Here is a 14434-nt window from a genome sequence, read left to right as displayed (position 1 = left end):
TTAGGGTGATGATCCACCCATATGACCTAATTTAACCTTAATTCCTTTTTTTAAGCATTACCTCTCAATGCAGTCACATTCTGAGATACTGGGGGTATAATAAGGCTTCTTTATTATTATTTTTTTTTTTATCATGAGAAGTGCACTCTTTAATCCTCATTTCCATCCCCCTCTCCCACCTACCCTCTAATAACCACTAGTTTCTTCTCTATAGTTAAGAGTCTGTTTCTTCGTTTGTCTTTTTTTCCTTTACTTGTTTTGTCGGATCATATGGTATTTGTCCTTCTCTGAGTGATTTATTTTGTTTAGCATTATACTCTCTAGCTCTATTCATGTTGTTGCAAATATCAAGATTTCACTTTTTTATGGCTGAATAATATTCCTGTGTGTGTTACATCTTCTTCATCCATTCGTCAATTGAAGGACACTTGGGCTACTTCCATAATTTGGCTATTGTAAATAATACTGCAATAAACATGAGTGCATGTATCCCTTTGAATTAGTGTTTTTGTATTTTGGGGGTAAATACCCAGTAGAGTAAAGTAGTTCTATTTTTAATGTTTTGAGGAAACTCCATTCTCTTTTCCACAGTAATAATATCCAGTTTGTACCCCACCAACAATGGAGGTTAGGGTTTCTTTTTTTTTTTTTTTTAAATGTCCAAGCTTTTAATTTTTTTAAATTTTTATTTATTTATGATAGTCACACAGAGAGAGAGAGAGGCAGAGACATAGGCAGAGGGAGAAGCAGGCCCCATGCACCGGGAGCCCGACGTGGGATTCGATCCCGGGTCTCCAGGATTGCGCCCTGGGCCAAAGGCCAAACCTTTGCAAACCGCTGCACCACCCAGGGATCCCGAGGTTAGGGTTTCAACATGAATTTTGGAGGGACACAATTCAGCCCAAAACAGGCTGGAACATGAATGTGATGTTAGTGACACAAATTGGACTTTGTAGATAAAGTTAACACCCTAAGGCAGAGCTGTCCAATAAAACTTTCTGTGACAATGTATATGTTCTATATCTGCACTCTCTAACATGGTAGCCACTAGCCACATGTGATTACTTAGATTAATTAAAACTAAATAAAACTAAAAATCTAGACCCTGTTGTACTAGGCACATTTAAAGCACTGAGTAGCCATACACGGTACACAGCTACTATACTGGACAGCACAGGTTAAGGGATGGTGTAACAAAACAGGAGCTTAGACCTATGCATGACCTGAAGGACTACCCCCAGGGTATCACATAACCAGATGTGTTTTGGAGTCTCTTTATTCCAACAATCCATCTTATATTTTAACCAACAGAGTAAATTGCCATAACAAATTCCTAAAAACTCTGGTAAGGCTCAGAGGACAGATAGCAAGGAAACACATCAGGCTGAAGAACCAACAACCTCTGTTATACAGTACCAAACCATTATGCCTGCAATAATGGGGAGGGCACATTATATGACTACCAAATGTGTATAACTCTAAGAAAAGCAATTAGAAAAACTCAGAATATTGGCGGCTGTTGGTTGTTTAAAGAACTGGCAAAAAGAACAGCTCCACCAAGAGTAACGCAGTTTGTTAACAGAGATAGACATAAATACAATGCCACCGAGGGAAGCTCTTTCAGTAGCAAACTCTAACCTGAATCCTGTAAATTGAGGCCTCTCAGGTTAGGAAAAGCAGGACTTTTGTGCTCCAAATATACCAAGAGAACTTTGTGACCTCAAAGGTTTTTTGCCACAGGGTAGCAAAGAACACGTGAAGAATATTGCTTTCCCACCTGGGTTTTGATGTGTCAACTTGGTTAAACTCTGACTGATAAACCAATCAAGCCTATTTTTTCAGATGCCCTCAAGGTAGCCCAGTAACAGGGAGAGCAGCACTATGAGAACGAAGAGCTTTCAAAAAATCTAACAGAGATCTTCTGCTGATGATAAAGTCATATGGTACTGACTTAAAGAAAACAGAATAGAAATTAAAGTTTTTGAAAGTTTTACCATCAAACTACATTACTAGCCTAAAGAAACCTATGACTATGGGCAGCCAGGGTGGCTCAGCGGTTTAGCGCCGCTTTGGGCCCAGGGTGTGGTCCTGGAGACCTGGGATCGAGTCCCATGTCGGGCTCTCTACACGGAGTCTGCTTCTTCCTCTGCCTGTTGCCTCTGCCGTTCTCTGTGTCTCTCATGAATAAATAAATAAAATCTTGAAAGAAAGAAAGAAAGAAAGAAAGAAAGAAAGAAAGAAAGAAAGAAAGAAAGAAAGAAAGAAAGAAAGAAAAGAAAAGAAACCTATGACTGAACCTTAAATAACCCTTAATCTATACCAACTGGCAGGGAGCTATAAAAGTTGTACAATTTCTAGGGATGTCATTATCTTGAATGCCTATTACTTCAGACGTGGCAAAGGGAAATAACAAACAAGGAAGAATCACCTAAGAACAAAGCCAATGACATACACAATAATCAAAATGGCATTTTTATCATAGAGCAAAATCAAAGGCTTAACTGAGGAATTTATATGTTGCCAAAGCAGAGTCTTCGGTCAAGAAGGATTTCAGTATTAACATGGGCCAACTACTGCTATCTACTTCTGTTTCTTCCTTCTCCAACGAAGCATCATTATGATTATCCTATTCCTATTCACTGATGTGCAATGGTTGGGCAAAATAAGAGACATATTATTTATTATTTTATAGATTACTGGCTGAATTAAGAGAAAAAGAATTATGTAAATATCTATCATGTTGAGCTACATCTAGTAACTGGATGAAACTTTGGAGTGATTCTTAAGAAAGGAAGAAAAGTATGTGTTAGAAGAAAGGTTTGTACAAATATTGGATGACCAAAAAGTTCACATCCATACTCAAGAAGAAAAGTTAAAATTGGAAATACACATACCAATAAAAAACAAATTTATAAATTGGAAATACACACTTGCCAGTCACTAGCATTACATATAAATACACAAGACTAGATAAGATCACCTAAGAAGTGAGACTACACACAAGATGGAAAAGGGCCCACGACTGAGCAACGAGGTCCTAAATAATCAAAGAATGTACAGTGAGGGGAGTAGGAGGAAATAAGAAGACCAAAAAAAGCTGCTAGTAATGTCAAAACAGAAGAGGGTGGTATTACATAAGCAAATAGAGTAGCATTTTTTGAAGAGACAAAAACTGACCAACAAGATCAAATGCTACTAAAAAGAGTAAATAAGAAATGGACACAACAGTTAAATATTGTATTTAAAAAGATACCTGTGTATCTTTCAAAAACAAAGCACAGCGGTATCAAAAGAAAATTTCTAAGAATATTTTCTTAAAATATTGGGATGAAGGTCTCTAGAAATTATAAAAGAGTAAGTCATTTTACTACACAAAAATAAAAATGTTTCTACATTGCAAACATACTGTAAACAGAGAGCACAAATAATACTGTGAAGGATTATTATGCATAAATATAAACAGCACCAACAAATCACTAAGAAAAAGACAATTCTAATAGAAAAGGTAAAGGATATAACAGGAAATTTTCCAAAGAAATCCAAATGAAAAATAAAAATAAAAATTTATTCATGTCAATAGTACTCAGGAAAATGAAAACAAAACAAAACAAACACTTTTTTGTTTAACACGTTTTAAGAACTAAGATTGCTCATTTCCAGTAATATCCTTAAAATCCTGTTGATGGAAGTTAAACTTGAAGTATTTATTAAATTTAACACATGCATAACCTCTGGCTCAGCAATTCTTTCCAGGAATCCATCCCAAAGAAATATTTTTATACTCAAAAATAACTGTAAAAGGACATTTACTTCAGCATTATATATGTAATAACAACGTACTAAAAACAATCAAAATGTCTACCAATATAGAGGCACCTGGGTGGCTCAGTTGGTTAAGCACTCCACTCTTGGTTTTGGCTCAGGTCATGATCTCAGGGTCATGAAATCCAGCCCCACATCTGGCTCCAAGTCTGCTTGAGATTATCTTTCTCCCTCTCTCTCTCTGCCCCTCCCTCCTTGCACATGTGCCTGTGCACACTTTCTCTCTCTAAAATAAATAAATCTTTTAAAAAATGTCTACCAATATAAAAGAGCAAATAAATTATGAACATTCATACTATGGAACATTCATAAGAAAATGAGAACAATGAGGCAAATCCTAATGTACTTGGTCAGACACACATCCCCCCTTCCCCACCCCACACTCATTCATTCACTCCTACCAAGAAAAGAAACTAGAACATTTGATATACACCAAGCTGTTAGTAGCATTTACTTTGAGAAAGAAGATAAAAAAATTTTATTAGAAGACTTTTATAAAGTATGAATGCATTCATTAGTTTTTATAGCTAAGTATGTAATCATTGACTGAAGACTTATCTTTTCAACTGATATACTTTAAGTATGCTCATCAATTAAACTTTTAGCAGACAAAATGTGTAAGTGATAACTTTGTTCTGTGTGACAGATAATTTGATTAACATACACCAAGGGTGAAAGAAAAAAATTTCAAATAATGATTAATTCTGAAGGGTAGAATTATAAGTAAATGCTACATTTAAAATTTAACTTAGAAGGCTTTTAACATTGTACTCTACACCATCCTGTAACTCAACTCCTCATATTTTAACATATTTGTACCTGCATTAACCATAAGTATACCTTTATAACATCTATTCTTACTACAAAATCTTCACAGTAAAATTAGAATGGATGAATATTTGGTGTACTTTAATTGCTAAGGATATTCTAAAAAAAGAGCAGATACAGACTTCATCATATAAAAAAATCATCAGAACATAATACCACAAATTAGGGAGTATTCCAAGAGGCACCCATAAAAGATGTAAAGTCTACCCAGCTTATATTCAAAAACAGAAATAAAACAATCCCTATAATGAGACCAATTCTAAAGTTATATACACAGTATAATATATATAGCATATATAGTAGAGTATATATACTATACATACTATAGTATATATAGATATATATCTACAGTTATACTGAAAACACAGATCTCCAAATTAATTATACAAGACTAAAACCATCTTCACAGTTTTAAATTAGTATTAATTTATCTTAACATGAGTTAAATTTTATGAAGCTAGTAACAATGTTTCATGTGCCTTCAAATTCTTCATAATCCCTGATTTTGCTAGGTCTCAATAATGCTTTTTAAATTTATTTAGGAAAGTATAATAGTGGGCAGCCTGGGTGGCTCAGCAGTTTAGCGCACCACCTGCAGCCCAGGGTGTGATCCTAGAGATCCGGGATGGAATCCTATGTCGGACTCCCTGCATGGAGCCTGTTTCTCCCTCTGCCTGTGTCTGTGCCTCTCTGTCTCTCATGAATAAATAAATAAAATCTTTAAAAAAAAAAAAAAAAAAAAAAGGCAGCCCAGGTGGCTCAGCGGTTTAGCGCCTCCTTCAGCCCAGGGCGTGATCCTGGAGACCCGGGATAGAGTCCCACATCAGGCTCTTTGCATGGAGCCTGCTCTTCCCTTTGCCTGTGTCTCTGCCTCTCTCTCTCTCTCTCTGTCTCTCATGAATAAATAAACGTCTTAAAAAGAAAAAAAAGTATAATAGTGATATTTTCTAAAAATTAGAAAAAAAATTCCATCATTGAATTTTTCATGTATGTAAATTTAAGTTTTACTAACCTACAACATGAATAAAATAATTTAACTCAACATATACAGCTATTATTTTAAATATAGCTGACTTTTTAACATTCACTGAGAGGGAAATGGTTGAGATTACTATATACTCAAAACAGCTACACATAGGAGACTCAATAAATGTCAGGTAAAAGAATTAACTCCTATACTACATCCTGAACTAGTAAGCACTGGAGGCTTTATAACAGGACTCTTTCTGCTTGATTAAATTCAAATAAAATATAAGAGGAAAACAAGACAATAATGAGATCAAAGACTGAACTGGAAATAGACCTGATATAACACAAACTAGAAGACAACTTCCTTTCCTTCTCAGGTCTCAGACTGAGACTGATAGGAAAGAAGGAAAGGAAAATAGAACTATATGTTAATGTTTATTCATTCCAAATTCAAAACTGATGAAACTAATTTTTCTACAGATCAAGTTATTTCTCAAAGGTTCTTTAATTACAAGACAATTCAAGAGGAAAACACAGATCACTAATTTTAGGATAGGTTATTTCTTCACCTTTTTAAAAAATTTTCTGCTTTATTTTTGGGGGGTATGGAAGGAAGGAAGGAAGGAAGGAAGGAAGGAAGGAAGGAAGGAAGGAAGGATTAAATGAGACTTAATGATAGCTCAGGAGAGGAATGCCTGCTAGAGATATATGTGGCCTGATAGAGATGCATCTGTATAAACTAGTTTCATCAATTTGTCATGTCTGGTGTGTACTTTCAAATAATATCAAGAATTAAGAAATGAGGAGTTTACTTATTTTCAAAATTTAAATAACACTACCTAACACACCTCACATTTTTCTCCATGATTCAAGTTTCAGTAACTGATTAATCTGAACATTAAGTCACAAGCAATAAGAATATAATTAAGTATAATTTGCAATCCTCCTTGATCATGGATTCCATCCCTAACCCTCCAATCATTTTTAAATTATCCCACTCTAGATCCTCCCTAGTTTCGGTCAACAACATTTCCATGGTACAGCAGATGGAAATATACATAATCTATTTTATGCAGAGGTATCACAGAATTATTTAAAATAAGAGTTATGATTCTCCAATACTGCATTTCATCTTGTTCCACACCATACTAAACTTTTACTGAAAACGCATGCTTTGTTTCAGTTCATTTACCAAAAAAAACCACATTTTTTTACCCGTGACTCATAAAAACCTATTTAGCATTTTTAACCTATTCTCAACAACCTTCTCAAACACAATTCACTCTGACCTACTGTACATCTGAGAGGTATTTCACCATATTATCCAAATTATTTATAAATATACTAAATAATATTGGGTCCAAAAAATATTCCTAAAGTACTACAAACTTTACATTTTTTTGCAACTGACCCTCTTTTATGTCTAGTCTTACCCAGAAGTAAACTTAAGCCAACTCTTTCAAAAGATCAAGGTAATGTTTACGAGTTTTAGAAGATAACAGAAGGCAATCTGTGTTGTACTTTAAATAATCAGGTCTCTATTAATGTTGAGTTTCAAAGCATTTTTTGGGAAAAATAAAATCCAATATGTCTATTTTCAATAATTAAAATCTAAATTATAAATCATGATAAAACGTTATCTATGTTGTTCCACAACTTCACTTCCCCTAATGATTGAAAAAGTTTTTAAAGAGAAGAAAATATATGTAAGTTAAAAAACCACCAAACATGACAAAAGCTGTTTTGATTCTGCATGGCAAGTGGATAGGCATAACTACCAGACAAGTAAGGTTCCAGAGACTAAAAGGGTATTCATATTCACTCTTTACCTTCAATTCCCTAACAATTTTTTCTTCCCCCAAAAAGGTGAAAGTTGAAGGAAGTTAGTCAGATTGCGCATAGATTATCATGGATGTTGGTGCCCCCTATTGGTGCTAACAAAAACTAAGTGGTATCAACACACTGTCTCATACTACTATGAAGTGAAATCTTTTTCATCGATGTTGGTCAAGTCTGTAAAAATTATATGGAAGTTCATGACAAGTACCTTTACTAACCCACTAAGTCATCTTTGTAAGAATGCAGAATTAACTACTGTCATAAATGCAAATATGCTATCTCAAAGACCTAAAAACTGAACTTCCAGTCAACCAGATGGTAAAACTGGATGCCAGTAGAAGCAGTCTAGTAAATAGTCTAGCAAATTTTGGGAAGTCTCTGACGAACCCAAATATTTCCAGAGTAGTGGTTAAAGAAGAAATACTTATTAATTATTTATTTATTTTTACTTCTGACATCTAACTTCTTGAAAGCCTAGCAAAGGTAAGACACTAAGACTTATGTAACACATTGAAAACAGTGCAGCAGGAGATACAAAGATGTGTAAGGCAAGGTTTCCATCTTCAGATCTGATAGTTCTTAGCAGACTAGATGAAAACTGATTCATTAATTAAACAATTAAAAGACAAAATATGAGGACTTAAGTCAAGAGTAAGCGTAAGGTTAGTTTCCAGAAAGAACAAGTAAAGTAAGTTCTGGACTTCTCAACACAAATAGGTCTTCTGTGTTACCACATTACCTTGGCTACAAGCAGTTTCCCAATTCCAAACAATGCACATAAATGCCTGCCTGATTCCCCACTACTGCAGTGAGAATGTTTCAAAATAACAAGGTGGGAGGGAGGGAAGAGGCAGCCACCTGACCTCTCTAAAATATCCAATAAAAGTTCTGCACACACACCATGGGTGTAAGGGAGAAAAGAATAAAATACTTATAAGCACCTTCGACAAAATCTTGGGTTTAATGTCAGGTATTCACAGCCTACCCAGATCCTAAGTCAACTCCTATTTAAAAGTAAAAATTTTTTGGCTTAAAATAAAGAAAATAACCTTGAAAACTAAAAATCTAGGAGAAGCAACAGACTGCTTCTAAAGAGGATAGTTTTCACTATCAAGTTTATTTTGTTAACAGTTGTTAATTCTAGATGGTAGGAACACGGACACACTTATCTGTACTTTTCTGTATTTCTTCTTTTTCAAGGAGTTGAATAAAAAAAAGAGAAGGTTAACAAGAAAATAGGAATAAGAAAAGGAAAGAAAAGCTTAGGGTAGTCAACTTGTCTTGAGTGGTTGCCCTACTACCTAAACGTTGTTCTCCTATACCATTTGAATTTGTTTTCACACCATCTGAAATGCCAACATCTAAGATGTCGCACTCAACACCACATAACAGAACATGTGAATGAATGAATTAATTAATAAATGAGTGAGTGAGTGAGCGAATGAACGAGGAGGCTTTGACTCAGACAGGTTACGTCCTGCTTTGCCACTTATTAGCTATGTGACTCTGATGAAGTTACCCAAAACCCTTCTAAGCCAGGATCTTTGCCTTTGAAATCAATATGAATATCCTCTCTCAACATCTGTATACTTCTGAAATTCACCCACTTTATTCAGGATCTACATTAACCATTTACTCCCACTCTCATACTTCCCAAAACCTGTATTTAATTATTGGTGCATTTTAAAATCAATGTGTCTTAAAACATGTTTCCTCACCATTACTTACCCAGTAGAGCAAAATGCCCAGCATATAACAGGAACTCTAAACATTTTATTAAATAATGAAACATATATAAAAATACCTACTTTGTAGGGATATGGTGAAAATAAAATGAAAATATATTACTTGTATTATCTCATTTAATTCTCATACCAATGATATAAAGTAGAACATACCTTACCATCATTTACATAAGAGGAAATTAAGGTGCAGAGAAGTAATACTTGCGTGAGATCACAAAGCTAGTGAGTAATGGATCATATCTATGCTCTTAACCATTATGTTGGATTTAACATACAGGAGGCACTGAATGATATTTTCTTATGTTTTTAAAACGTAATTGTATCTAGGAGGCTTAAGGTACTTATCAGGCATTCAACAATCAATGTATATTGGCTTAACTGGCTTTCCCTGTAATACCTATGGAAGAGGACTGTCACTAAGAATTAGTAACTAAAAGATACTGAAATAAGTCCAAACTTTAGCTATTTGGCAGTCCTGGATCCAAGAAGGGAAAAGGAAACTCAATTCCTTCTCTTGGTTTCCTAGATGAATTCTGGATCCTCCCTAAATACTAGTTACTCACTGAAAATGTTTTTTATCAAGTATTGTGCTTAAGCAGTCTAGAAGACAAGATAATTATGACAGAACTATTTCTTCAAAGATCTTAAAATACCGCTTTATCAATTAAGAGATGAAAATGGGGAAAAGGTAAGCTTCTCTGGACTTATCTGGGATTCTACCACTGTAACAAAGGAACTTGGGTGGCATTTTTCCATTAAAAAACAAAAACAACAAAAAGATTTTGAAGTGAATTTGAGAGAAAAATATTGACTGAAATAATTTTTCTCTCATACTCAACCCTACCTTTTCCAGGTCTACAAACAGATTTCTCCCTGGCCTTGCAAATTCTTTAAAAAGTGAGTGGCTCAGCGGTTGAGTGTCTTGTTGTCAGCTCACGTCCCGCATCAGACTCGCCATGAGGAGCCTGCTTCTCCCTCTCCCTATGTCTCTGCCTCTCTCTGTGTGTCTCTTATGAATAAATAAATCTTAAAAAAAAAAATAGTCAATACTAATTTATTCACTGGCTCCCCTTGCTAAAATTTCACCACTAGATTTGTCTCTTAAATTTAAAGCCTCAAATTACCGGTAGGTAATAACTGGATAAAATAAAATAAAAATAACTGGAATTCTGAATAACTCCTACTAACATCTTTACATTTTATGCATCTTTAGCAAAAGTTACTTTTGAACATGAATGCTACCTTTACTAGCAAGTTTTTTCCCCTTCGAACTCTGCATTAGCAAACACAGACTGATAACATTCAATTACATTTAAAAATGCACTCAACAAAATGCAATGTTATTTCTGAAATGGAGTATCAACTCTCGCAATTTTAACTTTTGTGCATTACAACTTGTATGTTAGGAAATACAATTCTGTGTATTTTCCATGTTAGTCACCCACTGAAAGCCAACGAAATCCTGCATTTTTCAATTTCTGATCTAAGATTTTAAGTCAAATGGGAGCGGGGGAAGTAGGAGAGGGAAGAGGAGAGCTCCTGGTCTTATACTTTTGTTTTCAGGTATAGATGAAGTTACACATATTATCTAAAACATGATTATCCTATTCTGATATTGAAAATAAAATCCAATTCTCAACAAGCTATTCTAACATTTAATAAGAATTAGATTCCTATTCTTCAACCTTCAAATAAAGCTGTTCTTTAAATTGAATCTCCTTTCCTTCCAACGTTTCCTCTTTCAGCAGATATACAGAATATCCAGCTAACATTTCTTCATAGCAAATGTATGTTTTTATTAAATTATCCTCCAATTTTTCAGTTTAAATACCTGAAACCACAACTATATACAAAAACTTTCATGTTCTTTTCTCTTTTTATGATTTCTATTGGAAGGAAAATCTCAAGGATCATATTATCCACATTTTTCATTGTGTAGCCAGTAACAGAATGAATTAGAAAATGGACTTAAATACCATGAGTATTAGCCACAAGATTTCCTAGCTCTAGAAAGCTAAACTTCTGCTGACATGCCAATAAAATGATAATATGAAAAACACTGCACAACTCATCCATTTGGCTTATAATGTACAGTGACTGTGAGATTTACTTCTTTATTTTGGTAAAGGATGGAGGCAGGTGCAGAGGCATACTGTATTCCTTTCTGTCTGCTCATCCCTCATGTACCTATATAGATTTATTTTTAATGGCTGTACTTTCTTACTTACACTTATTTCTCCTGACTCATCTTCATAACTGACAAACCCATTGTTTACACCACTGTGCACAAAACAAAATAAAGCATACTAGAAACAAAGAAACTCCCCTACCTAGTTGATGATAGTCAACATATATCATTCCCAATTTCTGAGGATAATAAATGTGACTCACAAAATTAACACTTATAAACTTACTAAAAGTTTTGCTTATTAGGCCAAATTTCAATGAACAAAACTACCTAGGTATGTGAAGTTTATAGCATAATATTCCAATAAGTACTCCACTCAACTTGATACCAAGTTCCAAACCAAAGCTTGATATTTTGTGGGAGAATTTAAAATCTTAATTAAAAACTGGCATTTTGCCCACATCTGCATGATTGTGTTACCTTGAAGTTCATTGCAATTTCTTGGAAGATGTCAGGAGGGGAAAGAAGTGGTCATAAAAAATGTATTGGTCTGAACCATTAGAAAACTTTGATTTCTACTTTTGCTGCTATCCACCATAGTTTCCTCTAAACCTTGTTTTCCTCATTTTTAAAATAAGAGGGCTGAACTAGATCATTTCTAAAATGTTTCTCATCTCTGCAAAGAATCATACAAGTGAAATGATTCTAACTACCATAATAGATTTTATTGGAAATAAGAATCCCGCCACATCCTCCTCTTCATTGTTACAAGTGCAGCCCAAGTAACACACTATACTGAAAGGCCCAACTAAAACCAATACAAAATCTATCAATACAAACCTATTCTTAGAATTCAACAGGATAACGGAATAGCAGGGAATGTCCATCTTTTTGGTACACCTACTTGAACTATTACATCTCTACCTGTAAAACTTCATCCAATCTGAGGTAAAAGAATCTGGTCTTCCAATAGAAGACAAGTCTCAAACTCGCATTTCTCTATTGGAACGGAACTAAAGATCCAATAGTACGATTTTCAAAAAAACAAGCCTTGCACCAAGATAAACTCTGTGGAAGAGAATAATGGCAAGTGATGCTTCTAGATAATTCAGTTGTTCTCTTACAAGTAGATTTAAAATCAGCCTTTCAGGTTATTTTCCTTCTGCTGCCTTAAGTTACAACTTCATTCTCCGAATCAAGATTTTCTAGCTTCCATTTCGGGGAGTGGACACGAGAGTTACAAAAGAGCTGATAATAAGGCTCTTATTTTTCGTCAGTATGGTATGTTTTACTGAGCTTTTGGGTTATATGTGGCCTTTGAAGAATAAGGTCCTGCAACGCCGCCTGTCTGTGGACCCAGGAAAAACCATAAACAGTTATGAAACCAGATCACTAGGACAAACCAAGAGGCCTTCCTATTCCGACTCAGCACAACCAAGGCTGGCTTCAAAGCACTGTTTAGCTGCCCCCCAGTATCTGGAAAGCGACAAGGCCCGGCTTTCATTTTTCCTCACTGGGGAAGCACCTGAAGGTGTACAGGTGTGCGCGTGTAGGAGTCAAATGTATCTTTCAGCCACTGAGTTACGTGTGAATGTATATGGATCTAAAATCAGTTCACCCTCGATCCATCCAAAATCCTTGTGAGATCAAAGAACTAAAAGCTACTTCAGCAGCCACAATCAATCGTGAAAAAATAAAAAAAAAAACAAACCTGCAGCAGAACAGTATGGAAAAGTACAGCTTCTCACGTGTTTCTCGCAGACACAAATACTTAGCTCCGCGTCCGTCGCAGCCTCCCCTCCCCTCAGAAGTGCTCCCTTGCACCTCGCAAGTGGGAGAAATCTACCCACCTCCTGGCCTTGCCCAAGAGGCCCAGCTACCTATTATCGGATCCCTCCCGTTCTGGGCCCGCCCCCGCCCCCGCCCCCGCCCCAGGAGTGGCGCGGCCCTACTGACCCCAGGCGGACCCCGCCGGGGGAGCGAACCGGGAATCTAAGCAGCTCCCTCAGGCCCAACCGAGTGAACCGTCCCGGGGCAGCAGCGGGTTATCCGAGGCCGGGGGCTCCGCGGTCCGCCCACCCCCACGTGTCCGCTACCCTCCCCCACACCCCACGCCTCACGGTCCAGGCCGGGGAAGGAGCGGGGACGGCGGAGAGCGGCTCGACCCGCAAGGACGTGTCCCGCCGCAAGTCCCCTCCCACCTCCGGCCCCGGCCCCGGCCCCTTACGGCCCCTTCCTCCCTCCGTCCTCGGGAGCCCGGCGCTTGCCTCAGAGACCTCCTCTTCCTCGTCGTCGTCGTCCTCTTCTTCCTCGCTGTTGTTGCTGCTGGTGCCGCCGCCGCCTCCGCCTCCGCCGCCGCCGCCGCTGTTGTCGCTGTCGCTGCTGCTGTCGCTGCTGCTGGGGGGTCGGCAAGTCCGGTTGCGCTTGGCCTTGTGGTGCTGCTGCTGCGGCGGCTTCTTCTTCAGGAGCAGGTCGCACACTCGCACCATCCCACGAGGAGAGGAGGCCGAGCGAGCCCCGCCGCCGCCGCCGCCTACGCCGCCGCCGACCTCCGCTGCCGCCGCCGCCGCCGCCGCCGCCGCCGCGGGGGGGCCCGCCACGGCCGCCACCGCCACCGCCGGGGGGCTCCCTTCTCCCTCAGCCGCCGCCGCCGCCGCCGCCGCCGGAACCGTCGCCTTCTCCATCCCCAGGGGAAGCGGGAGGGCGCGGACGGGGGAGGGGCGTGGGGGCTTCGCTCTACCGCGACTTCGGCCGCACCGGGGCCGACACAGCGCTCGGCGCCGCCTCCGCCGCCACCGCCTCGGTCACCTCTACTGCCGCCGCCGCCGCCGCTCCGCCAGCTCTCACCTCGTCTCGCGATACCAAGGGCGGGGAGCCTGACGGCGGGAGGGAGGGAGCGGGAGGGAGCGTGAGGGAGCGAAGCGCGGCGGGGCGGGGGGGTGAGGCGTGAAGAGAGACGCGGCTGTCGGGACACCCGGGGGACGGGAGGCCGCGGCAAGGCGGCGGCGGCGGGCCCAGGGCGGCTGCCGCTGGACGGGCGGCGGGGACGGGAGGCCCGCGGTCGTCGCCGCAGAGCCCGCGGGCGCCCGGATCGCTTCCCTCC

The 14434-nt window shown here is 38.6% G+C and overlaps 1 protein-coding gene across 5 annotated transcripts in view; it reads right to left on the bottom strand.

Annotated features, from left to right (window-relative positions):
• ANKRD17 (ankyrin repeat domain 17) overlaps positions 1–14147 on the bottom strand; it is a 155420-nt gene extending 141273 nt beyond the window's left edge. For 3 of the 5 annotated variants that reach the window (XM_072748795.1, XM_072748796.1, XM_072748799.1), the window contains exon 1: positions 13599–14146. In XM_072748795.1, coding sequence (XP_072604896.1) covers positions 13599–14015 — 417 coding nt within the window. In that variant the 5' untranslated portion in view covers positions 14016–14146. Of the gene's footprint in view, positions 1–13598 lie in introns of all 5 variants that reach the window. The other 2 variants (XM_072748797.1, XM_072748798.1) reach the window with 2 other exon arrangements.
• Positions 14148–14434: the final 287 nt, after the last annotated feature.

Source organism: Vulpes vulpes, chromosome 2 (genome assembly GCF_048418805.1).
Source record: "Vulpes vulpes isolate BD-2025 chromosome 2, VulVul3, whole genome shotgun sequence".
Classification (NCBI taxonomy): Eukaryota; Metazoa; Chordata; class Mammalia; order Carnivora; family Canidae; genus Vulpes; species Vulpes vulpes.
Note: the sequence above shows the minus strand (reverse complement) of the source record. Positions and strands in the feature narration are given on the sequence as shown.